General features: G+C 32.2%; 1 protein-coding gene across 5 annotated transcripts in view; it reads right to left on the bottom strand.

Moving 5' to 3' along the window:
* Window positions 1-24,923, bottom strand: part of LOC106666769 (voltage-dependent L-type calcium channel subunit beta-1) — a 218,199-nt gene that overhangs the window by 67,927 nt on the left and 125,349 nt on the right. The window contains exon 3 of one of the 5 annotated variants that reach the window (XM_014394194.2): window positions 24,285-24,320. The exons of the other annotated variants lie outside the window; for them this stretch is intronic. Coding sequence (XP_014249680.1) covers window positions 24,285-24,320 — 36 coding nt within the window. The remainder of the gene's footprint in view (window positions 1-24,284; window positions 24,321-24,923) is intronic. 5 annotated transcript variants of the gene reach the window in all.

Below are 24,923 nucleotides of genomic sequence, written 5' to 3'. Positions count from 1 at the left end.
GACGAGGTGGAATGGTTAAACAGAAGGTAGGATGAGAAGCTAATAAATATTACAAAATTTTAGAATTTGTCGCAGGACATGAATAAAATAGAGGAAAAGTTGTATCTGATTGTATTTCATTATTGTTACTTCTTTATTGTTGTCAATTAATCAAACAGCTTATGTAATTATTTCATTTGTCGTATCTTTGTTAATTTTGTCTAATAACACGAGTTGCTAACTAATAATGACAAAATTTTATTAACCTATTTGGTCAATGATTTTACAATCGACTAATATATTTTTTTTCTTTTTTAGTAATATATGCAAATTATTCTCGTTTATCTCATTTTCAAGTTGGCAAGAAACACCAAAATAGTGTGACGAGGTGGAACGGTTAAACAGAAGGTAGGATGAGAAGCTAACAAATATTACAAAATTTTAGAATTTGTCGCAGGACATTAATAAAATAAAGGAAATGTTGTGTCTGATTGTATTCATGTATTTCATTATTGTTACTTCTTTATTGTTGTCAATTAAACAAACAGCTTATGGAATTGTTTCTTTTGTTTTATCTCTGTTAATTTTGTCTAATAACACGAGTTGCTAACTAATAACGACAAAATTTTATTAACCTATTTGGTCAATGATTATAATATGTTTTTCTTTTTCAATTTTCTCAAACCTGCAAACTAATCCATCTATTTCGTGGCAAAACGTAAATTTTTAACCGTCGAAATAATTTGAAACGCCGTCAACAACTGAGATGCTGCTCGTTCAATTACAGGAATAAGTCACATCCAGAGGGACCATTGAAAGTTATTCTCTCGTTTAAAGAGTCATCAGTCACTTAATATTCAATGCAACATTTGTTCGTTGCAACAGTTAAACAAACTAGCCATGTCCGTTTGACATAAGTAATTTCTGAGAAGAAATAATTTACTGTAATACGTGACCAAAAAACAATTCGTTTTTATTAATAAAATGATTCATAAAACACAAACGGTTAATTACGAGCGTGAAAACAGTAAAAAATATTACAATAAAAAATTGTGTAATAAACACGCCAAAAGATGCGGTAAGATGTTAATAATAATTACTAGCATCTCAATGATAATCTTTGACCTAAGATAGTGTTATCCTAATAATAACAAGTACCAATAATTAGTAGCGCAATGGTTCCTTATTTGTGTTTTATTATGAACAAGTGGAAGTTTAATTCTGAATTGAATACCATTCACTCTTAATTGTATGATTAGTCTTGATATGGAGCTGCCCATATTAATTCTTGTTGCTATGAATAAATCGTTTGTAAACTAAAAAAGCTGTTAAATTTACGAGTCAATATTTATCAAATCTTAATCAAGTTTCTATGAAGAAAACAAAAATGCAATTTAAAAGTCTTATGATTTTGAGGCGGCATGTCTCCCGGCTGGAAGAAGAGGAAATAGTAAGGGTTGATGCTCGATTAGAGGGATGAAGACATGCTAAGAAAAAGTGAATTAAAGCGAAGCCTGTCGTGATGAAAATTACTTTCAATCATGCAAATTGGCTTATATAACGTTTTCGAGTGCAGCCGAAGGGGTGGCTTCGGCGAGTGGCCGGAGGAAATTGGACCAATAGCAAATTGTAAGATAAGGGTGTAAGTAGGTTGGCGGGAGGTCCTTTCTAGGGGGCCCACGTGTACCAATGGATGAGGTCAACGTACGTACTCATACCATGCCAAGTAGTAGACGTCGAGAGAGGGACGTACGTAGGGAAGGAGGGGGACCTAGATTTAGACTAGACGTCGAGGGGGTTTTAACTTTCAACCACTCTTCCGCGGACACCGAGGGCGGAAGAGACGACACGGACGGCTTCGGTGATATTTCAAGGACCGAAGGGCATAGGTTGGTTGGGTTCGGCTCGTAAAACACAATCGAAGAATCAGCGGGATCTAACGTTTTCCAACATCTCTCAGAAATTTTTTTCACGCCTCGATGACTTGGACAAAAATGATCTTGATGGGCATTTTAACTCCTTATCAAATCAGATCTCATAAATAAAAGAAAATTTGTATAAAAGTATAACAAAAACAGAGTATGATAATCCATTTATGCTTTAAACTGATTATACTCAGGAGAAAAATATTTTCTAGCGGACCAAAACTAAAATCACAAGACGAGACACTTTTCGTTCGTAGTTAGAATTTTGAATAAATAATTAATAAAATACACATGAAAGGTGTTTTATTTAATTATTTCTTTAGGTGATTTGATTTTTTCCAGAAACTTGCCTTCATTTCGTCCAGGGAGTCCATAATTTTTGATTTTGCGTTCTAATCCTTGCATATCGATATATTCATTTAAAATAAAGACTGGAACACGGAATTTACCTTGTCATTGTTATCCCACTTTCTTTTTTTTTTACAATCTGGCATTAAAGTAAGCAAACGATTTCAATTTGTGGTAATGTCGTTTAAATTTCAAATCAGCCAAGTATATTTTTAAGTACTGCTTCATTCCTTGGGCTTAACGTCGGCAAATTTAGCCAAAAGAGTTGTCAAATTTCAGATTTCAAGCGAACGAAAAAAAATCAGTCTGCCAATATCTGATAAATCAGAAAATGGGCACGGACATAATATCTTCCTCGTTCTTCGTGAGAAATATGTTTTATATAAAATACGTTCATTTGGTAAAACACTTGGTCGTATGTTGAATAACCGACCAAGTACAGCATGTGGTGGATGAGATAAAATGTATCAAATAGAAAAAAAAATCATTAGAAAGTTGGTACAAAGTTGTCTTGTTGGTACAAACTCGCTTTCTACATACCGCTCGAGATGACGTGTGAGAAGGAAGTGCTTCTTCTTAAAAAAATAAAACCAATAAAATAACAATAAATAAATTAAAAAAAATTATACTTTACATTCCTATTAGTCCGAACACAACTAATAAGAAAGTTCGCATTATCCAAAGATTCCATTTCCACAAGGGAATAGAAGAACTTTTAGTTCGCCAAATATGCTTTTGCATTTACCAGTTAAATTTGAAGGTGCTAATGGACAGTTATTTTGGTCAAATTATAGTGCTTGTAGTAATCCGGAGTTCTCCATCATTGTGGTCTACCTATCCTTGATGCTTTAGTCAGACGCTTTTCGGATTCTCGCAATCTTCAGTGGCTGATTTCAACCAAGATCATTATTAAAAATTGAAGATGGCGAGAAGCTGAAACGCATCTGAGGGACCAAAACCAAATCTTCCTTTCCGCTTTTTTTTACATCATTGCAGTTTTTCGGTTAATCCAAATAATGATCGGTCCTCATTAGTTGGAACTATGCTTCATTCGTTTTTAAGTAGAAATTTTAGGAATTTATTAAAAATTTAGGTTTGGTCGCGTTCGATCATTATTAGGTCAGACGCGTTCCGGCATTTTGGCATCTTCAGTGGATTGATCAAGGGGAAAAGAAGGTAGAGGCAAAATAAACCTATTACAAAATTAACACCTCAACAAATAAACTATCTGGCTTAATTTTTGCCTCAAATCCGAATATGTTTGCCAATCAGGATGATCGGAAACCACTAGTTTGTTCTCATTTCGTCAACAAGCTGTTGGTCCGGTAGTTATCTAGGGTGAGAGAAGACAAGGAAAAAAAAAGACTAGACCCATTAAAAATAGGTAGACCAGGATGATCGGAAAAGTCTAAACTGCATGCTCACTATGCAATCCTCAAGGAGAAAGCTCATAAAAACAATATAGTAAGCAAATGACAATTTTTAAAGCATGAAATATAGTGTATACGTATAAATTTTTGACTTTCGGTAATATTGTTTTTTTGTCTGTATCTACGAAAATTCAGCATTTGCCATATTATCTATTTTAGAAATTTATATTAAAAATACGCTAAGTAATCTGTAATTCACTAGTTTTCGTGGTCCGCTTGACGAATTAATGTCTTTAAATTAATTAAGGTTTTTAGTTGAGATAAAAAAGTCAGTGTCTCGTGCGAGATTCGAACCCACGATCTTCAGCTAGATACGCCGAAGCCCTACCACTTGAGCTGTACTCACGGTACTGAGGTCACGATAGCTCAAGTGGTAGGGCATCGGCGTATCTAGCCGAAGATCGTGGGTTCGAATCTCGCACGAGACACTGACTTTTTTATCTCAACTAAAAACCTTAATTAATTGAAAGTAATCTATAATTCTCTAATTTCGTGGTCCGCTTGACCAATTAATATATCAAAATTAATTAAGGTTTTTAGTTCAGTTAAAAAAGTCAATGACACGAGCGGGATTCGAACCCACGATCTTCGGCTAGATACGCCGCTGCTCTACCACTTGAGCTATCGTGATCTCGATCCACTCGGACACCAACTTCCCATTTCAACCCCACCTTTTGAGTTTTCCCTCCTTTTTGCCATTTTTCAAATGTCGTGAAATCGGATTGGATTCTCGGCGACAAATGAAATGACCACGGAGGGTTTTAGTGAAGTATACTTCATTTTAATCCATTAAATTCACTAATTTCGGAAAAATGGCAAAAAAGAGGGAAAACTCAAAAGGTGGGGTTGAGATGGGAAGTTGGTGTCCGAGTGGATCAAGGTCACGATAGCTCTAGTGGTAGAGCAGCGGCGTATCTGGTCAAAGATCGTGGGTTTGAATCCCGCTCGTGCCATTGACTTTTTATCTCAACTAAAAACCTTAACTAATTGTAATCTATAATAACTTTTTCTAAAGCTCCTATTTTAGTATTCATTCATTTATTACAATTTATTTCTATGTTTCAGGTTTTTAAATAGTATATAAGATATAAGCAGGGAGAGGCAAGCCATCAAACTCACCAATGAAGACGGATCGGATTTCACTTTTTATCCTCGACAGGAAACCTAACTGAAATCTGCATTTTAGATGGAAAATAAATTTTTTAAGCCTGCGACTAAATCTTTTCTACAGACTATTATAAAATACAGCTTATTATTTTCACTAAAAAAAAAGATGTTGGATATCTAACATTAGAAAATAAACCATTTAATCAGATCCATCTGGACCTACGAACTTAAACTTTGAACGCACCAAGCAATCTAACCTACACCGAGTCAGAAAATTTCAGTTCTTAGGCATTCAAATCTTTTATGGCTTTTGGAATGAAAACTGGTCTAATTTTGATTTCATAATTTCCAAAGCATAATTATGCTGTTCACTCGAATTTTTTGGCTGCTCTCTTTCATCAATAAAAATGCTCTAACATTAGGGAGGCCTAATGACAGTGACTAATATATTAAAAACAGTAAAATTTTAATAATAAATATATTAAATATAATATGCCTAAAAATTCAATAGTAAAACTGGCAGCAACTCTTGTCAACTGAATAGATTCGATTATTCAAAATATATTTGGTTAGTAGTGATACATAAATAAAAATTTAAATTTTTTAGTAGCACTGTTGTCTGTAATCACCGATTTTGGGTTACAGGTTACCGCGGAAAAAACGTACGCTTTAGCGACTTTATTTTAATTTTTGCCTGTGTCGCATTTGCTCTTGGTAATTTTTATAAGCGTATCATTTATCAGATTGTCGATTTTCTTCGAGATCAAAATAATATACGAAAGAGGTTCACCCATGACTCTACCGGTCTGCAGTACCAATACCGTTATGAATTGCAGAAAAAAAAATGAAGGGGTGGGTTAGAATTGATCCGAAAACAGTTCTCAGGGTGGCGGATAGGTGGAAGCCAAATCAGGGGTGGAAATTACCCCTGTAGTAAATCAACCACCCTCCAACAGATTGCACAGCGTGTCCTGTCGCTGTCTCGGCTTGGACATCGTTGCATAACTGTGCCAATTTTTAAATGTTGATCACTGAAAATCAACATTAAGTTTTAAATCACTTGTTTTTATTTAAATTTAAAATTTGTGTAAAATATTTTTTAAAAATAAACGTCTTGAAATCAGTTTCATATTATATTCGGCTTCTGTAACTCTGATTTTGTTCAATTTCCTTTTCGTAAACTCATCAGTGTAGAAAAGTTGTGTCAATTGTACATTATAGATTATCGACAAAATGATTACGTCAAGTTCTTAAACATAATTATGACATTAATACAATCACTGAATATGAAGACTGCGGCAACTTAAGGTTATAAACGAGGCTTAAGGTTGAGAACGATGATAGGGCCTGGTAATCCAACTGTTATTGCCAACTGTTGGAAGTTCTAATGAGGTGTTTTGTCAATTTCCAGTTTCCCAGTATTAGCAATTAAAGGGGAGCTGCGTAGGCGTTTTCAAAGGTCAAACTGACCCCTCATTAGGCCCAAAAGCCTCGAACAGTCTTAAGATAGCTATATGTTGCCGACTATTTAAAAACCTCAAGTTTTCGGGGTTCAATTGAGTCAAGATTGCAAAAGGACGAATTGGAATTTCGAGGATATACCCGGACGAATTATCCTTAAAAAAAAAACTTTTTAGCATCTGCCCTGTACCTAGGGCCAGAAAAAACGTGGAATTCGCATAAAGCCGATTTGTTTTCAACCGAGGCCGATTCGTGCGGTTTAACAAAGGGCTGTTTAATATTTCCGTTAGCACAAAACGATCTTCGAACGGTGGCCGAAACACCTGACATGAGAGTAGACACGCCAGTCAGTGATTTGCTCCTAGACTTTTCCCCCACTGAATCCTCAGGTAAATGCGTGTAATGCCCCATTCGCCTTTTGTATTCGGTGTTTGTCATGCGAAACTAGACCGACACGAAACGGCCCTTTTAGGGAAACTTATCATTAACCGGGTTCCAGATGTCGTTTGGCCGACTCGTACTTCGCGAATTGGCTTTGTGTAACCAAAAGCATGCTTCCTGCAAGTATTAGAAGCCGCTTCGACTGAAACAATTAACCAACCATACGCGCTTAACAAGCAAACTGCATATACAGACAAGAATAATCTTCTTCATTATACGATATTCGATAAGTTGAATAATTTTCTATTCTGAGATGCAAACTACAACCAATTTTGAGATGCCGATGAATTATGTTACAGATAAAAAGAAACCGTGGAAACTTTTATTTAAATCAGGAAGATATACGTGGAAAAAGGATTAAAGTCAACACTCTGTGGTAAACTACCGACAAAATCGGCTCGGATGAACTTTCTTTTTTTAATATCTGGCGCTTTTTGGTCAAATTCGGTTGACCGAGTTTCACTTCCGGCTTCTCAGACTTATGTTTAACACCAATTTACATACAGTATGAATTTACCATTTCTTCTTTCATTTATACTCGTGGCATTCGTGTTTTTAACAATTTTTATTTTAATTAACATGTCGAAATTACTTCAAACCGATTTTGACTAACGTCCCCGTTACGAAACGCGACTAATTTCGATGAAACACCAACGATAAAAATTTCGAAATATGTCACTTATTATAAAGTTAAGGCTTGAATTTATCTAAAACACGTTCGTTATAAAGTTCAAATTTCTCAGACCCTACGAAAGTTGGTTTAATTTTGCACGTTGAACCTCTTACAGTACTACAAAACTTGTCTAACTTATTAAACCAGGAAATTGTCCAATTCTATTAGGTTGATTTAAAAATAAAATAATCATTACAATTAATTAAGGTTTTTAGTTGAGATGAAAAAAAGTTAATGGCACGAGCAGGATTCGAACCCACGATCTTCGGCTAGATACGCCGCTGCTGTACCACTTGAGTTATCGTGACCTCGATCCACTCGGACATCAACTTCCTATCTCAACCCCACCTTATGAGTTTTCCCTCCTTTTTGCCATTTTTCAAATGTCGTGTAATCGGTTTGGATTCTCGACGACAATTGAAATGGCCACGGAGAGCAAAGTGGTAGAGCAGCGGCGTATCTAGCCGAAGATCGTGGGTTCGAATCCCGCTCGTGCCATTAACTTTTTTTCATCTCAACTAAAAACCTTAATTAATTGTAATGATTTAATTGGTCAAGCGGACCACGAAATTAGTGAATTTAAATAATCATTACAGTACACAACATATGTGTTAATAACAATGGACACTTATTTATAAAAGTGCTCAAATATATTTTAAAGCACAAATCTAATATTTTCCTACCCAAAATGTTTGAAAAACTACTGTTGCTGCCTGCATGGTGATTAAGTTTTGATTTGATCGTTTCCGATCAACCTGGTCTGCCTAATTTTGCAATTTTTAAATGGTTGGTGAGGGATAAAAGCAGGACGATATGACAAAACCCACTACTCTAAGTCGAACCACTCGTGAGAACCGCATTTGGAGGGCTATGGGTTCAATTATTCATATTCATCATTTGACAACATGTATTAATTATTTTAACGTTTAATTAAATTTTAATTACTTATTAGACTGTAATTAAACTGTTCAACTGGTAATCACAAGGGTAGATCGTCGTGAATCGACAGACTTTATAGGAATCACTCAAAACCGATCAATTGCAAATATTTTGCTTCCGAACTACCGAAGGTTGTAGGTACTTCAAAAAAACATTTGTCTTACACTTTTGTCTAAAAATGGTTCAGAACAATAGCCTCAGCGTTACAAACGACGCTATCGTCTATAACTTATTACTTTTCGTGAAGTTGTTTACAAAACATTTCTTGTTTAAATACGATCAATAACCTAATTATGTAGCTAATGAAATAAACTATTTATGTGAAAGTAACTTTAATTCATTTTTAATTCAGCATAAAGGGCGTCGGTGGACGCGACGGATACAGCGTTGACATGGCGACTCCTGAATGTTTGGGTTCGTGGGTGGAGTCTCATCGGTTCTGAATTCTTCAGTTTCGTGGTTGGAAAAAAAACCCGTAAAAAATAACAAGAAAATAATTGTGGCAAAAACACAATAATAAAATATTTTAGATCGAAATTCAGGTAATTGTGAATCGTTGACAAATTACCGTTAAAACCACGTGTTACAATATAAAACATTTCACACAGATATTACAAAATCGAGTGTATTACCAATTTAAAAAAATAAAAATGCTTAGCATACATTTTTAATTACGAAATCTTTCAATATGTAGAATTTGAGGTGGACTTAATAAATATCTTTTTCCCTGCGCTCTTTTCTTCTTAGTTTTCTCTTTTTAAATAATTTCGTAACTTAAATTTATACCAATTTCCCTTTCATTACATGAATGTATCATATCATTCTTATCTTGCCCATTGATTTATGTATGAATTTTTTAAACCCGTTTTCTTGATTTTTATCTTTAACACAATAACTCATGATTCGAAGTCTCATTCAATCGCCTTTCTTAAATAATCTCTATTTATTAACATTTTCTCTACTTAATTTAAAAGTTTTCTATGAATACATTCCCATTAATTCTGGCTTAATTCAATTATGTCAATAAACTATTCGTTAGAGCGATGGAATACTCTACATTTTACGAACACTCTGAATCAAGATATGGTCTAGAAGAAAAAACAAATTCAGTTGTTACTGGCAATCTTTCGACCTATTTTAAGGTCATCATCGGTGCAAACCAATCTTAAAAATGTGTACAGGTGAACATATTTAAGATTTTGCAGATGGTCTCCAATTTTCTTAGAATTGCCAAGGAGGTCTTTCAATACTGTTACACGCCTTGGCAATGCTAAGGCGGTCGTCAAGAAAATTTGAGACTTGTACAAACTTAAATATGTCATCCGTAGACAAATTTAAGATTAAGATGATGAGTAGGAAATTAATTGTCTTTTCCACATTAGGCATCTATTTCGTCAACGTTTCGGTATAATATAGACCATCTTCAGTGACTTTTTATACAAAGTGGTTTGATAGTTTTTTACATTGTTATAAGTTAAAAAGTGGATGTCTGGATGAATGGACTTGGTGAGTAGGCCGACAAGACGTCTGACGGAATAAATGACTATTTTGGAAAAGACAATTTATTTCCTTCCCATCATTTTATTCCACAAAATCAGGATAGACACCATCAAAAAATATTTACGATTGTTTTGCCCTGATGATGACCTTGACAGTTATAACTGAATTCGATTTTTTCTTCAAGGCTCTTGATCCAGAATGTTCGCGAGTGAAAAAATGGTCCCTATTTCTAATACTGAAAATTATATATTTCTACACCATCCTTGGATATAATCGATATTCGGCCATCAGCCCTCTCAAAATACATTCATGCTAATAAATGCATTTGATGTTAGATGCCTATTTTAAAGTCAACTGTAAACATATATGTATAATAAAATATTTCAGCTTTTTTTTGTTGTTTTTTTCGTCTCGGAAACATGAGAATTAGATAAAAAGCTCCTATGCTAATATTGATTACATACTTGCTCTCTATATGTATACACCAATCACCCGCCACTCTTCAATTATGTGTACAATATTGTGTAAATTGGATAAATCTACGCCCTACATTTAGAAACCTATCCTTTCTTTTAGTTTCTTTAAAAATGTCAAATCTTTCACTGAAAAAGAATGGACAGGACTCATTTAAAATTGCATCTTCAATGGAAGAGCTTTTGCCAGAAATAGTGAATATCAATCCCTATATCGACCCAATCAATCAATACCTGTTATTGTGTACATCCCATAAAGCATTTTCTGAGCAGGTTAACACTGTTGTCTAATTAGATTTGAAAGGGACGAAAAGGGAATGGTTATACAGCCGAGATCCATTTACCCTATTACCTTATCGCCACACGGCATCGAAGAGGGGTTGTTTTTGCACTCACAAGTTTTCTATTTTTAATTTGATGTGATCGAAGGTTGAGATGGTATCTGGAATTAGGTCGGAACACACACGGGGCTGGCTCGAAAAACATTTGACAAGTAGACCTAGCACAGCCTGACCCTCACCCTCCGAAGAGGCTTCCAGGTAAAGGTCTTAAAAATTCCTCTTTATGTAGCTTCTTGTGCCTCCGGTTTTTTGTTTCATTTAGCTTCTTTTTTTATTTAGTGGAGAGTAACAAAAGAGTAGGATTCAACGATGGGCAAGAGAATAGGTCCTCTCCTAATTGAAGAGGGATATAATTGGAACTAAGGAACTTACCACAGTGATAAGATAGAACGTAGTACTAAGTATTATTAAACCAAATGTTACACTGTATAAAACTATTCTCTTTAAAAATATACCATTAATTCGATTGTTCATACAGTAAAAAGACTGAATTTACCTAGTAAAGTTACTACTGTGATAAGCTACAACAGTAGTACTATTATGTTAGTAGGAATTATACCAAATGTTTCGTTAACTCTAAAAATATTTCATTAATTAGACTGATTGTATACTAAAAAAGCTTAGTAATTAAACTGTGATAAAATATAATAAATAGTATTACGCTAGTAGGTAGTATATAAATTTAATGTTGCTTAAAATATTCACTTCGTGAAAATTATGACTGAAAATTGATTATGACTAAAAGTATCATATAAAAATACTACTTTGATAAATTTTATATTATTGAAAAAACTGCAGTATTATGACTATTATGATGTATAATATTATGACATAATTATTAACAGTATAATGTAATGTCAGTATAATAACAGTATTAATATTATGTTAGTAGATACTATACCAAATCTACCAATCAAAATTAGTAATGTGATCAGATATTAATTTATGTTAACAAATATATCCAATTACATTGTATATAAAATTTATGATTATTTGGATATCGTGTGATGCGGTCTGGTGTGACGTAAGTTTTAGAAAAACATTTTCTTCATCGTGCCAACGTTTCGATCTTTATTGAGATCATCTTCAGGACACAAAATGTTTGTTTTCTGTGTAGATGTGTCATTCTTGTGTGTCGTGTTGAGAGTGCCCCACGACATACAAGAATGACACATCTACACAAAAAACAAACACTTTGAGATCTGAAGATGTTCTCAATAAAGATCGAAACGTAGACGCGATAAAGAAAATGTTTTTCAAAAACCTACGTCACACCAGACCGCATTTCACGATTTCCAAATAATCATTAACTGTCACTAAACACCACACATAAATAAAATAATATTACTATGTAAAGTTATTAAGGTAATAAGCTATAATAGTAGAAAGTCTTATAAAATTTGTATAAAGGTATTACATAAAATTTAATCCATTTATGTTTTCGTGGTCAATTGACCAAGTTACTTCTTTCAATTAATTATTATTTCTATGTAAGGTCTTGGTTGTGATAAAAAAGTGAGTGTCACGAGCGGGATTCGAACCCATGACCTTCCGCTAATAAAATTTAATATTGTTAAAAATCTTCTTTTCGAATATCAACAAACACTAAATTTAGCAAGTAACGTTACTAATGTGATACGATACAACGTTTGTATTTTGTTAATTAGTACGGACTAACAAATTTTATGATGTATAAAATTATACTTTTTGAAACTGCATAACTTGTTTGATTGGTTATGTATTGAAGTAATTAAACTTACTAATTAAAGTTAATATTATTATTACTAAAAAATATGTAACAAATAGTAGAAGTATTACGATAGTAGATTGCTTATACAGTTTTATGTTGCTTAAAATAAACAATTAGTGAAAATCGAGTGATTATATAATAACAAACTAAATCTATCATTTAAAAATACTACTGTGATAAAATATAACAGTAGTAATATTATGTTAGTAGATGCTAAGCCAAATTTACCAATAAAAATTATTACTGTGATAAGATATAACGCAGTAGTTTATGTTTTCAAGTTTATCCAACGTCCAGTATCATTGTGTAATGTTTTTATTGTAATGAGAGTAAGTGGTATTATGTTAGTAGCTACTATACAAAATTTTATGTCGTATGAAATTCAACGCTCCTTGAAAATCGATGAGTTTTGTAGTAAAAAGATCAAATCTACTAATAAAAGTTAGTAATAATCAATCAAATTTAATTTTATATTTTAACGTAATCACAGTTCCAATCTGCAAGTTGTTTAGAACTACTTGATCAAAAAGCCCTAATCAATGATGGCATTAAACTGAATGGATTTCCCATTGAGAATTGGGGTAAAAAATGAGTCACCTATCATCTTTCGTTTCTCACACGTACTTTGAATTTTGCAACGCAAAATTCGAAAGTCTTATTGTTAAAAGAAATCAATTTTAGCATATTTTTGTACAAATGATAATAAACTGTGTTTAAGAGAGCTTCTTTTTATTATGCGTCATCTGTGTTCTATTAACCAAGTAGCAAGTATAAAATAAAAACATTTTTTTAATAATTAAACTCTCAATTAAATTCAAAGATGGTGACAATTTAATATTTTATACGATTAAATTCTATCTAATTCAATATTTTTAGTTTTACAAAACATTTTCTGCTTCTTTCGAATGATAAACTAACAATTTCAGTCTACTTAACATGTATAGGGACCAAGATCCATAAAACTTCAGTAGATTTGTTATCGAGCTATTGAAATACAAATTTGAAAAAAGTACAGATCAAAATAAAAAAAATCAAGACAAATCTTGCCACAATTTTTGTAAAAGAAATTGGCTAGAGCAATATTATTGAAAATAATCTTGCCTTTCAGCAAACAGAAAAGGATAAAATGGTTGCTTTTGTAAATTTTCAGTTAATGAAGGTGCGTCAGATGCATAAGGCCCAAAGGATTAAGTTTACATACTTGATATTACCCTTAAAATGCACATTTTTTTTAGCAATTTAAGAAACAGTTTGACGATTTACTTTAAAATCAGTTGATTATTTTCAGAAAATAATAACCTCACAGACTCACCACCGAAGAAAAAACAAGCGAGGATAGGCGGGCCTAGATGAAAGAATAACTTTATTAAAAATATAAATGTACAATTTACTTTCTTTTATACAAATACATATATGTACATACATGTTTTACTATCAAATAAAGCGGTATGAAACTTGTTGATTAACAAACTGTCTATTCCAAAATTCCCATTTGCTGTTTAGTTATAATCAAAATTTCTATTATGAAGTTTCTGAATTCTAATGAAGTTTTGTATATGAGTATAGATTTTTTCTAATTATCAGATTTTATAATTAAAACTTATTCTTTTTTTGACATAACCGATTTTTAAAAAAAATTCCTAATGTACCCAAAAATTGGGCATGTGGCCATAAAATGTACTATATTTTCTATTTTTTCTTTTACACTCAATAAGCACAGATAATTTTTTTCTTTAATCCGTGATTGTTAATTAAGATAAAGTTAATCTCTACTTTTAAAAAAGGTTCTTATATATTACATTCTGTTTTCTTGTTATTCGTAATATATTGGTTCATGTCTATGAGCAGCAGTGTTTTATACATGTTGCGGTATTGAGATTGTTGAACTTTTATTATAAATTACTGGTACGAGGAAGATTTCATATCTTTTTTAATGCTGTCTATTTGAACGTTCCAATTATTGTATTTGTCGAAATAATTCTCATCTAGACCGCAGTATAGGTGCATTCAACAATGCAATTTTGTTTTGGTTATTAAATTTGATGTAATCTACTGTCCCTATAATTAAAATTACTTTGTATGTAGTTGAAAAGTTCGAGGTATGGTATATAATTGGGAGTGATACCTGGGATCCTGAGTATTTTTTAGAAAGAATCTTTGAAATTTTTCTGTTTGGTCATAATTGTTATATCCTCTAACTTGACAACCATAGTCAAGAAAAGATAAAATGATAGAATAAAAATTCGAGATTCTTTGAAAAGGATTTATTATTGTTCATAAAGATTTCAAACCAAAAAGAATTAATTCCTTTTTTACAGTTATATATTGTTCATTTAAGAAATGCTCATTTCAAGTGTCAGCACTACCCCCAAATGTTTATTGAAATTAACTATTTGATGATGGGATGATTCGATCAAAATCACTCCTACTTCCCACACATATTTTCACGACAATTATCTTTAAATCGATCTTTAAGGAACTTTTTTATAAACACAACCGAATCAAAATCACCGCCTTATACATTTAAGCAGTTTAAATCACTAAGGTGTTTTAAAAAAAATATATTTCATTGTCAAGTCGACTGTCTTCGACACACTGAAGATGACAGGAAGAAGAAGCGCACAGGACAGACCCACTGCCATGTCCATACTTTTATGGAATTTTATATAGAATACAATCATAGTCATGCAATTGAGAAATAAATCACGAATTAGTTTTTAACGGGCACTTTATAAGAAAAAATGAAATTTTCAGTTATCACGTAGAAATCTTTTTTGAGTGTACTTTAAAGGTTGTTTTAATTTCTTTAAATATTTTATTATATAAATTATTTTAATTTATGTTCATACACTTTAGTATTTGATACAGAAATGAAGGTTTGATTTCATTTTACAAAGTCAGAAAATTTTGATTATTGGGGGTTATAAGTGTGATTTATTTTCAACAATACAGAAAACAATTGTCTATTGTGAAGTTTACCTTTGTGATTATAAACAGGTCGACTTTTTTGGTTTGTTAAAAATAATTAATTAATAAAAAAGAAAAAAAACAGTAACGAAATAATCCAATTTAATAACCATGTGTGATCATATTTCAAATAGTAATGATATTTCTATTAAAAAGGTTTATTTCTATTTTAGCACTTAATGCAGAAATGTTTAACCAACGTTTGACCTCATTTTACTATGAGCATAATGTTGGCTATGTCATATCTGTGATTTATTTCTCTTGACGGCATATTCTGTAATTTGTAGTTTAACGTTGTAATTATAATCCGATCGACTTTTTTTTCTTCCTAACCAATTATTACTTACTTCACGTACAGACCGGTGAAAGCCAAATTAATTATATTACAACGCTATATTTAATAAAGGTATGTTTGTACAAAGCTTGTGTATCCGACGCGTTTGACTCCATTTTGTAAAGATAAATGAACGTAACGATGACAAAAAGTTTGTATATTTATTTTCAATAGGACAGAAAACAGACGCCGTTATATACTTCGTACGTTGATATAGTTAAATAATGTAAGTATTTATTCGTTAAATTATTAATTAGGGATGGTTAGTCTGATTATACAATCGTACCATAAGGAGAGATTTTTTGCAATAAACCAGGAAACGGAGACTTCTGGGATGGAAGAAGTGCTTGCAGGTGTGCTACGGGTGAATACTGGCTCCGCTGTTGTACCCAATTTTTACTTCTGATATGCCCACAAATGAGAATACACATATCGCCACATACGCAGATGACACCGCTTCACATGATGACAAGCTTCACTTATGTTACAAAACCAGATATCAACAATTGAAAAATGGAGCTATCTTTGTGAAATAAATGTGTGGTGATTATTAGTAACCGTTAATCGATAATTATTTCGAAATCATGAGATGCGGTCTGGTGTGATGTAGGTTTCAGAAAAAAATTTTCTTTATCGTGCCAACGTTTCGATCTTTATTGAGATCATCTTCAGGGCCTGGGATTTACAAACATTGTTTACATTTAACGAATACATGTAGGATGTGGAAAAAAGTGAATATAAAATTGAATAAAAAAAAATATTTTGTATAAATTCACTTTTTTCCTGAAGATGATCTCAATAAAGATCGAAACGTTGGCACGATAAAGAAAATTTTTTTCTGAAACCTACATCACACCAGACCGCATCTCACGATTTTGGAATAAATTTGTAAAATAAAGTTTAACCCCTCAAAGTCACAAGATACCACCTTTACTTACACTCCGTCATGAGGCTTGTCCTAGCATATTACTTATACAATGAACCTGTTCCTCAATCCAACAAAGTTAACTATTTATAACTTACATTTGATAGAAGACTAACTTGGAATCCACACACACGATTAAAAAACAGAACTCAACAAACGATTTAAAATGGTTTATTAACTACTCAACCGACAATCACAATTACCATTAAATTCAAAACTTTCGCCATACACATACCTACTCAAACCAATTCGGATGTACGGGTGCCAAGTTTCTGGATCAGCCAAATATTCCAATATTCAACGATTACAAAGTTTTCAATCCAAAATTTGAAGACTCATTCTTTCTGCCCCTTTTTATGTAAACAATAACACACCTCACAGAGATCTTCACGTGCCAACAGTTTTTTCATCCATCTTCCATCTACTCCATTCCCCACAATTACCACGTAAACGTCTGAAAAGAATATGGATAACAGACCTCTTAAATGATTAATATAATTTTATTAATCGAGGGCGGCTGCCAAGGGGTAGCTTTCTCTATAATGCCCGTAATGCCGTAAAAAAGAAGTTATCCAATCTGCTGGGTGTAGATACCAATAAATTAAGTTAAAAAAATGTTAATAAAACAAAGAGAACCAGTTAAACCAGTGGCTTTCTTTGATCATATGTAAGAACCTCTGCAAATGCAATAATATTATAATTATTATTTATTTATTCACATTGTAAAGTGAATCTTTATCCTCTTCTCGGTCTGTTTCTTCTTTTGTCCTAGTTTACAAAGGGGTGTAGTCGTAAACAGTTAGAGACATTGTCGTGCTACTTTTTTACTTTTCCTCAGTCCATCATTGTTTTCCCCAGAGCAATTTATTACAAGGGAGTCCTTATGATGTATTATAGGCGGAAAGTCGCTAATGCAGGTGGGCTACCGTCGGGTTTCGAGAGGGTGGAGGCCAGAGAAAAATAAATGGCGAGTACAGTCCGCGATAATGAATCTATGCACGCAACTCTGCCCAGGTATGTCGGGGGGTTACTTTGAGAGAGAACATTTGTTACCCCGGTCGTGGGAAATCCATGGACAAACATTTTCAATTCCGACCTTTTCAACCTACGAGTAGGTATACACATCTCTCTACCTAAATGCACCGGCATAATTCAATGCGGTGGTTCGGCCGATTTATTAATTTTCCACCCCTTATCAACCGACTCCCCCTTTCAGAAAAAAATTGGTGGTGATTTTTCATATGATTTCTGTAATAATAAAAATGAATGGACCGCTTGGCGAAACGTATTTTCTTAAGCGGTGGAAATGTTTCTTGAAGTTTGCGGGGGTGAAGAACCCGCCGATGATCGGACCTGATCAAACTGTAATTTTCTCAAGGATCAATTTTGGGTTATGTTTGTTTTTCTAACCTTAACAAATTTCCGCAAAGAAATACATATTTTAATTGAGACAAAAAAACCACCAATGAAATTGACAGAATGCCAGAGACCCAATTATCGAAAGTTGGTAGATAGGATTCGATCGATGACTATTAAACTACAAATTTTTTCACCAATTTGTAATGTATTTGAAAACCTGAACATAAATTACCTGAATATTTCTTATAAATTTTAACATTTATTCTTGAGGTGTGCGTGTTGTTAATCTGTAGTTTTCGCCATTAGTAGGTGGTTTATTATTTTGTCCCAACCTGCTTACAACATCACTGAAGGTGGCGATATGTCAAAACTCATCTGACTGAACAGCGAGGCTAGGAGGACCAAAATGATCGGAATCGATCAAACTGCAAGTTTTCAATGTTTAAATGTACTTTTGTTATAAGTTACTCAATGATTAAGTCGTATTAATTTCAGCATACCAAACTAAAACGCAAATAACCGATAAAAGTCTTCTTAGCCTTATTCGAATAAATCATTGTAAATCTTTTAGAGAGGATTTTTTTTTAAAACTGTCGATTGTTAGATGGGAAGAGCAGATTTGTTTCTGGTCCGGAGCAGGTGCCGGTTCTCACCTGCACACGTGCCCACGTGCATAGTTGCGCTTCGAAGGCGCATAACCAACAATCGTTGTGTTGTAATCGTAATTACTTTATTACATGTGATGCAAGAAACAATAGGAAAGTACACCGTACAATTCAATCGATCGAGTTTCTTGTAACTTAAGAATGAGCGTCAGCGTTGTGGGAAAGAGCACTGAAAAAATCGCACGAACGTGGTTTTATGAGTTCCATTATGATTAAGCTTTGAACAGAAATGGCAAATATTTTGATAAGAAACAAAAATGTATGCATATTGCAGAATGAGATGGTAAAAATAATGATAAAAACATTATAGATTTAAATTTGTGTTAAATAAAATCGCATTTAAAAAACACGCAATCTACCCGTTTTTAAATCCGTAAATTGTTGTAATCATCCTAGTTAGACTACATATATTTTTCAATGCTATGATACAGTAATTATATGTAGATGTAAAAAGAGAAAAAGGCCGCGTGTATTTTACAAGGCAGGAAATTGAATGGCCAGAGGAAATGCCTTTCGTACTGATTCACGAACAAAATAACTAATGATAAAAATAAATGCCTCGGTAATGCTCGCTATAACGAGTATACGTTATTTCGAATAGTGAAATTAGACATACTCTAACGGGAGAAAAATAAAATGACTCGGATTCATTCAGCACTCAGTACGAACTTTACTGACAATTCAGCTTTGGAAAATCGATTATATTACGTAAAAACTGGAATTATTTATGAATTTGTATGAAAGTTTTACTTAGGTAATTTCAATGCTTGAATACATATTAGCATCATTTCTTTATAAGTTCAACATCCATGTAACATATAAAAGATAATAGAAATCAACAATTAAACTAATCTAACAATATATTAATAAAAAAAATTATAAAAAATGTCATACAGCTAAGTCGACAAAGGGTTGGGACAGAGTGCCATGCAAAAATTTCTATATTAATGAATAGGTACATTGGCTCAAAACTTTTGTAAAACTTATTATGTATGCAAAAACTAAAATAATTTAAGAATTAATATATACTGTATATGTCGGATGCTGCGGATTTAGTTGATTTTAAGACATGATTGTTTTATGTATTATATAGTTATTACATTAATTAATTATTTTATTATTTTTATATATTAATTATACATTAATTATATATTATATGAATATATATATTTTTTATTTATTATTTTTCGCAATTAAAGGCCAATACTAACCTTTATTAAGATATTCACTAGTTTCGTGGTCCGCTTGACCAATTAATATCTTACAATTAATTGAGGTTTTCAGTTGAGATAAAAATGGCAAATAGGAGGGAAAATTCAAAAGGTGTGGTTGAGATGGGAAGTTGATGTCCGAGTGGATGGAGGTCACGATAGCTCAAGTGGTAGAGCAGCGGCGTATCAAGCCGAAGATCGTGTGTTCGAATCCCGCTCGTGCCTTTGACTTTTTTATCTCAACTGAAAACCTTAATTAATTGTAAGATATTAATTGGTCAAGCGGTCCACGAAACTAGTGAATTTACTAAGTTTAAAATGAAGTATACTTCACTAAAGCTCTCCGTGGCCATTTCATTTGTCGCCGAGAATCCAATCCGATTACACGACATTTGAAAAATGGCAAAAAGGAGGGAAAATTCAAAAGGTGAGGTTGAGATGGGAAGTTGATGTCCCAGTGGATTGAGGTCACGATAGCTCAAGTGATAGAGCAGCGGCGTATCAAGCCGAAGATCGTGGGTTCGAATCCCGCTCGTGCCATTGACTTTTTTATCTCAACTGAAAACCTTAATTAATTGTAATTTATTAAGATAGTTTAACAGGCGAAAATAATTAAATCAATGCGCACACTCAAAAACGTTCTGAATTTTACGACGTGAATTCTTTACATAGTGAAGTGTGATCCAAATATTATTATTAATTTATACAGTAGATAGGCAGCTTTGAAAAATTCATTATGCATGCAAACATAATAATTATTTATGAATTATGTAGAAGTTGGACGTTGTTAATTTAAGTAATTTGAAGATATGTTTATTTTCTGGATTGTGATTTTTTAGTCTGCTCAACTCCCACGAAAAAAGCTCGAAAATTACGAACAATACGATCTATAAAAGACAATAAAATTCTATTTAATAAGATAATTTAATATAATCTAACAATATGATAAGAAAACTATTAATTAGCACAGTCAAAAACGTCTTGAACTGTATAACTGAAAATCTTACATAGTCGAGTGTGTTCCAAAAATACTAATAATTTATGCTGGTTCAAAATTTTGGTACATTCATTACTTATGTAAAAATTATAATTATTTTTTGGATTGATTTAGAAGTTTGTTGCATTTAGATAATTTGAAATGTGATACTTTTTTTTGGGAGTGTTTTTAATCTGTTCAATTTTCACGACAAAAGATCGATCTATAACAAATATACCATAATATAGTTAGATAACTAAATGTAATATGACAGTATGTTAATTAAAAAAGAAAAAATTCATCGACAAAACTGTATTTAGAGACGTTGAAAAAGTGTTGTGAATGTTGCTCTATATGAAATTATGTGAGGACTTGAATTCTTACAAATTTGAGTCTGAGTAAAAAATTAATAACTTACTTAATTAATAAATAACTAACTTTTACATCAGCTTTAGAGCTTTGGAAAATTAATAACATATGCAAAAACAATAATTATTTAGAAGAAGTTAGAAGTTAGAATCTACGGATTTATGGAAATTAATGGCATGATTTTTTTATGTGTTTTTAGACTCTTCAACTTCCAAGAAAATGAAAATCGATTTCATAATATATTTTAATGTAATCTAAAAATATGCTAATAAGAAAACGAAAATTAAAATATCAATTAGCACAATCCTAAAAGATTTGAACTTTATGACTTGAATTCTTACACAAAGTTGAGTGTAATTTAAAAATTACTATTAATTTATTCAGCCGCTCCTAGTCTTTGATAAGACCCTGTAACAACTATAATTATTTATGAAATGATGAAGAAGTTCTGTTCAAGTACAAGAACTACGATAAAAATTAATATAATCTATGAACTGCAAACAAAATTTATTTAATTAATTAAAGAAATCACCAAATTATGAATTAAAAAAATACAAATAAATATTTAAATCTGTTTATGAACAGTGATATAGGAAAATAATGAAGTCTCAAAATTAATCACATCAGTAAAATAGAATATCCATATCAATTAATTAATTATTACAGTTTTTATGTATTCAATCAATTTTGAAAAACTAATCGCCATAAATTAAATTATCAGCCGTATTATTAAATGATAAATGTGCTAATTGACTTTCTGTTTTGAATTCTCTTGTTCTTTTTTTAAATTTATTTATTGTTTTATTGAATCAAAATAAAATTTATTATTATACAATTTATATGTAGTACGACGCAACGAAACATCAAGGCTGACGATTTTAAATACACAAAAGTCGCACTTCATAATTAATTAATAAATAGTAATATTAACAATTTTTACGTTAATTAACAATTTTTAAAAGTTGAATTAACTACAAAGATAATTGCAATTTTTGGATTACAGCAAACGCAGAAAGAGTTGAAATCATTTCACATTATAAATTTTTTTCTTGTTTAGGTTTTTTAGTGTAAATATCATGTTTAATATCCTATTGTTCGATTTTTTGAACTTATAAAATAGATTTTTATTAGATTTTACAAATTATTTTTATGCCAGTTGAGCGAACAGACAAAAGAAAAACACAAATATATAATTGACACACAGGACATCCATATCGTGAAGATATAATTTTTTACTATCCTATTACTAAATTATTTTACCTTATCTAACAGATTTTTAATTCATTTTATAATGTATTTTTATGGCAGATGAGCGAACAGACTAAAGAAAAACATAAATAAATAATTGTGCTAATGACAATTAATTTTACGAGACAATTCATATCGTGTAGATATAATTTTTTAATATACTATGATTAGATTTTTTTACCTTATTAAATCGATTTTTATTACTTTTTAAAACTATTTGTATGGTAGTCGAGCGAACAGTCTAAACAAAAACATAAAAAAGTGATTGAGCTTTTGACAATTCATTTTATGGAACAATTCAACTCGAAAATTTGAAATGTACTTTAAAAACGTTATTTCTTTTTAAATTTGCAATTCTGATTTTGCATATTTAGGTAATTTTTAAAGCTTGATTTATAGAAAGATGTTTTTGTGTTTGTTCAACTACAATGAAAAAAAAACCTTGGTCTACCAAAGGAACTCTTTATTAAGATAATTAATGGTAATAAAACAATATGTTAACACAAAATAAGATGTTCAACAAAAAATCACTTAGCCAAGGCAAAACGATAGTTAGGTCTTTTTTCAATGAGCTATCTTAAAGACAGTCAATACTGCCTTTTCTTTTCGTCTCTTTTCATTTATTTATTTTTATTAAGTGATGCTCTCTTCCCCGCTTCGTCTAGGAGTAAGATCATGTTCCTTGCCCGGTTACTGGTCCTTGCTCCTAACGATTATTTTACAATCCCAAGGTGAGCCGGCCCTCGGCTCATTGCCCACCAAATATTTAACTCTCTCCGAAGAAATACAAAATCACGTCGTCCACACTTTTCTGTACCAAGTTTTAATCGGTTGGCCGGTATTGACCGGGCGTTTTTTTCGGTTTTTACGATCGATATTTTGTTTTATCAAGAGAGAAAATCTTAGTACACTGATCATAACGATCGCCTGGAATCTTATACAATCGTTCGAATTTGATCAAGAAAGTCATCTAAAATAATTATTAGTGGGAATAGGCATTCACATGCATACATGACTTAAAAAATTTGATTCATTTCAAATAGTAAAATTACGTAAAACAGAAATGATAGAAACCCGAATGTTATGGGTAAGAAATAACCTTTGCCGGAAAACAATAAAATATATGGTACGCCAGTCACAGATTGAAAAGTCAAATTTAATAAACGAGCCCACAAATTTATAATACTTTAACAAACTATTACGTACTATGGTAGAGACGGAACTTGAAAGAATATTGATAATTTTTTGGTCAACAAAAATTGGTGGTTGGTTTAACTGTCTTCTAAGTGCAGTTTTCATTCCAGGATTGTTTATTGTCAGTCTTCAGAGCCGACTTTGATCGATGGGCAAAAAAGTCATTTTATTTATAATTAAACCTCATTTAAGATTCAATTTTTGCCCGGTGATTGTCACGAAAAGAAAAGTACTCCATCGGAAGTTCGCTTTTAAAAAAACAGGAGCCTCGGAAATGGCGAGGGGGCTAGGGCAAGGTGAGGTCGACCCTCTTTAAAAAGGCGGAAGATAATTCGAAAAATGACTCGAGATGGGTTCAAGAAGCAAACCTGGAGGTTATTTCCGTTTTTATGGAAGGAATTTGATTTTACTCTCGGAGACATGAAGGAAAAAACCAAGACCCGATAAGATTTGCCCTTAATTTTCCTGCAAAATATGCTTTGATTGCATAAAAAAACACCTTGGCTGACAAATTAGTTTATGCTTGGTAATGTGCCGGATAACACTAAAAAACACAGGGGATAGAGGGACATAATCAAGCAGCAATTTAAACAAAGGAAATCTAATCTAAATTCACATTAAAAGATGCACATGAATCATTGATCTCTCTAATATTAAGCGAACACTTACCTTTGACGAGACAATCGTCAAAGTCGGAGACGATTCCTGAAACAAAACCAATTATTGATTCATCAATTCCCAAAACGGCAGCGAAAATGCTAATTCTTTCTTAATCTTTTAATACTAATACTACGACTAATGGTATGTTGTTTCTACACGAGGTGCACGTGAACACAGTAATTCAAGTAGAAACTGTGATGCTTATAAAATGTAGACCTTAACCATCCATAGACCAGTGATGAAGTCATAATGTTTCAGTATTTAGATCAATCACTGAGGATGTATTGTAGAAACGCCATGACTGACAGACGAACTCAAGTTGACCGAAGATGTTCAATCAACAACATATCTTGAGCTAAGGAAATAGTTTAGTATAATTCCTTTGCCCATGATGTGAAGCTGACTTCATTGTCTATTTGTCAGATAACCTAAAGGATCTCACAGATCAAAACAGCGAGAAAAGGTAGAAAAATATGATCGAAAACGACCAAGATTCAAAAACGAAATGGTTAACAAATAAGCAAATGTACAGAACATAGTAGCTTCAAACTACAGCACTAATAGTAAATGAATATTGTATCTTATGATTTAAGGTTTGTAACAAAATTTCCGTTTTACTATACTAAATTGTGAAAAGTTGTTTAGTTT

This window comes from Cimex lectularius, unplaced genomic scaffold (assembly GCF_000648675.2).
Source record: "Cimex lectularius strain Harlan isolate CLEC.00 unplaced genomic scaffold, Clec_2.1 scaffold223, whole genome shotgun sequence".
Lineage (NCBI taxonomy): Eukaryota > Metazoa > Arthropoda > Insecta > Hemiptera > Cimicidae > Cimex > Cimex lectularius.
The sequence above is the reverse complement of the archived record's forward strand: the minus strand, read 5'-3'. Positions and strand labels throughout refer to the sequence as shown.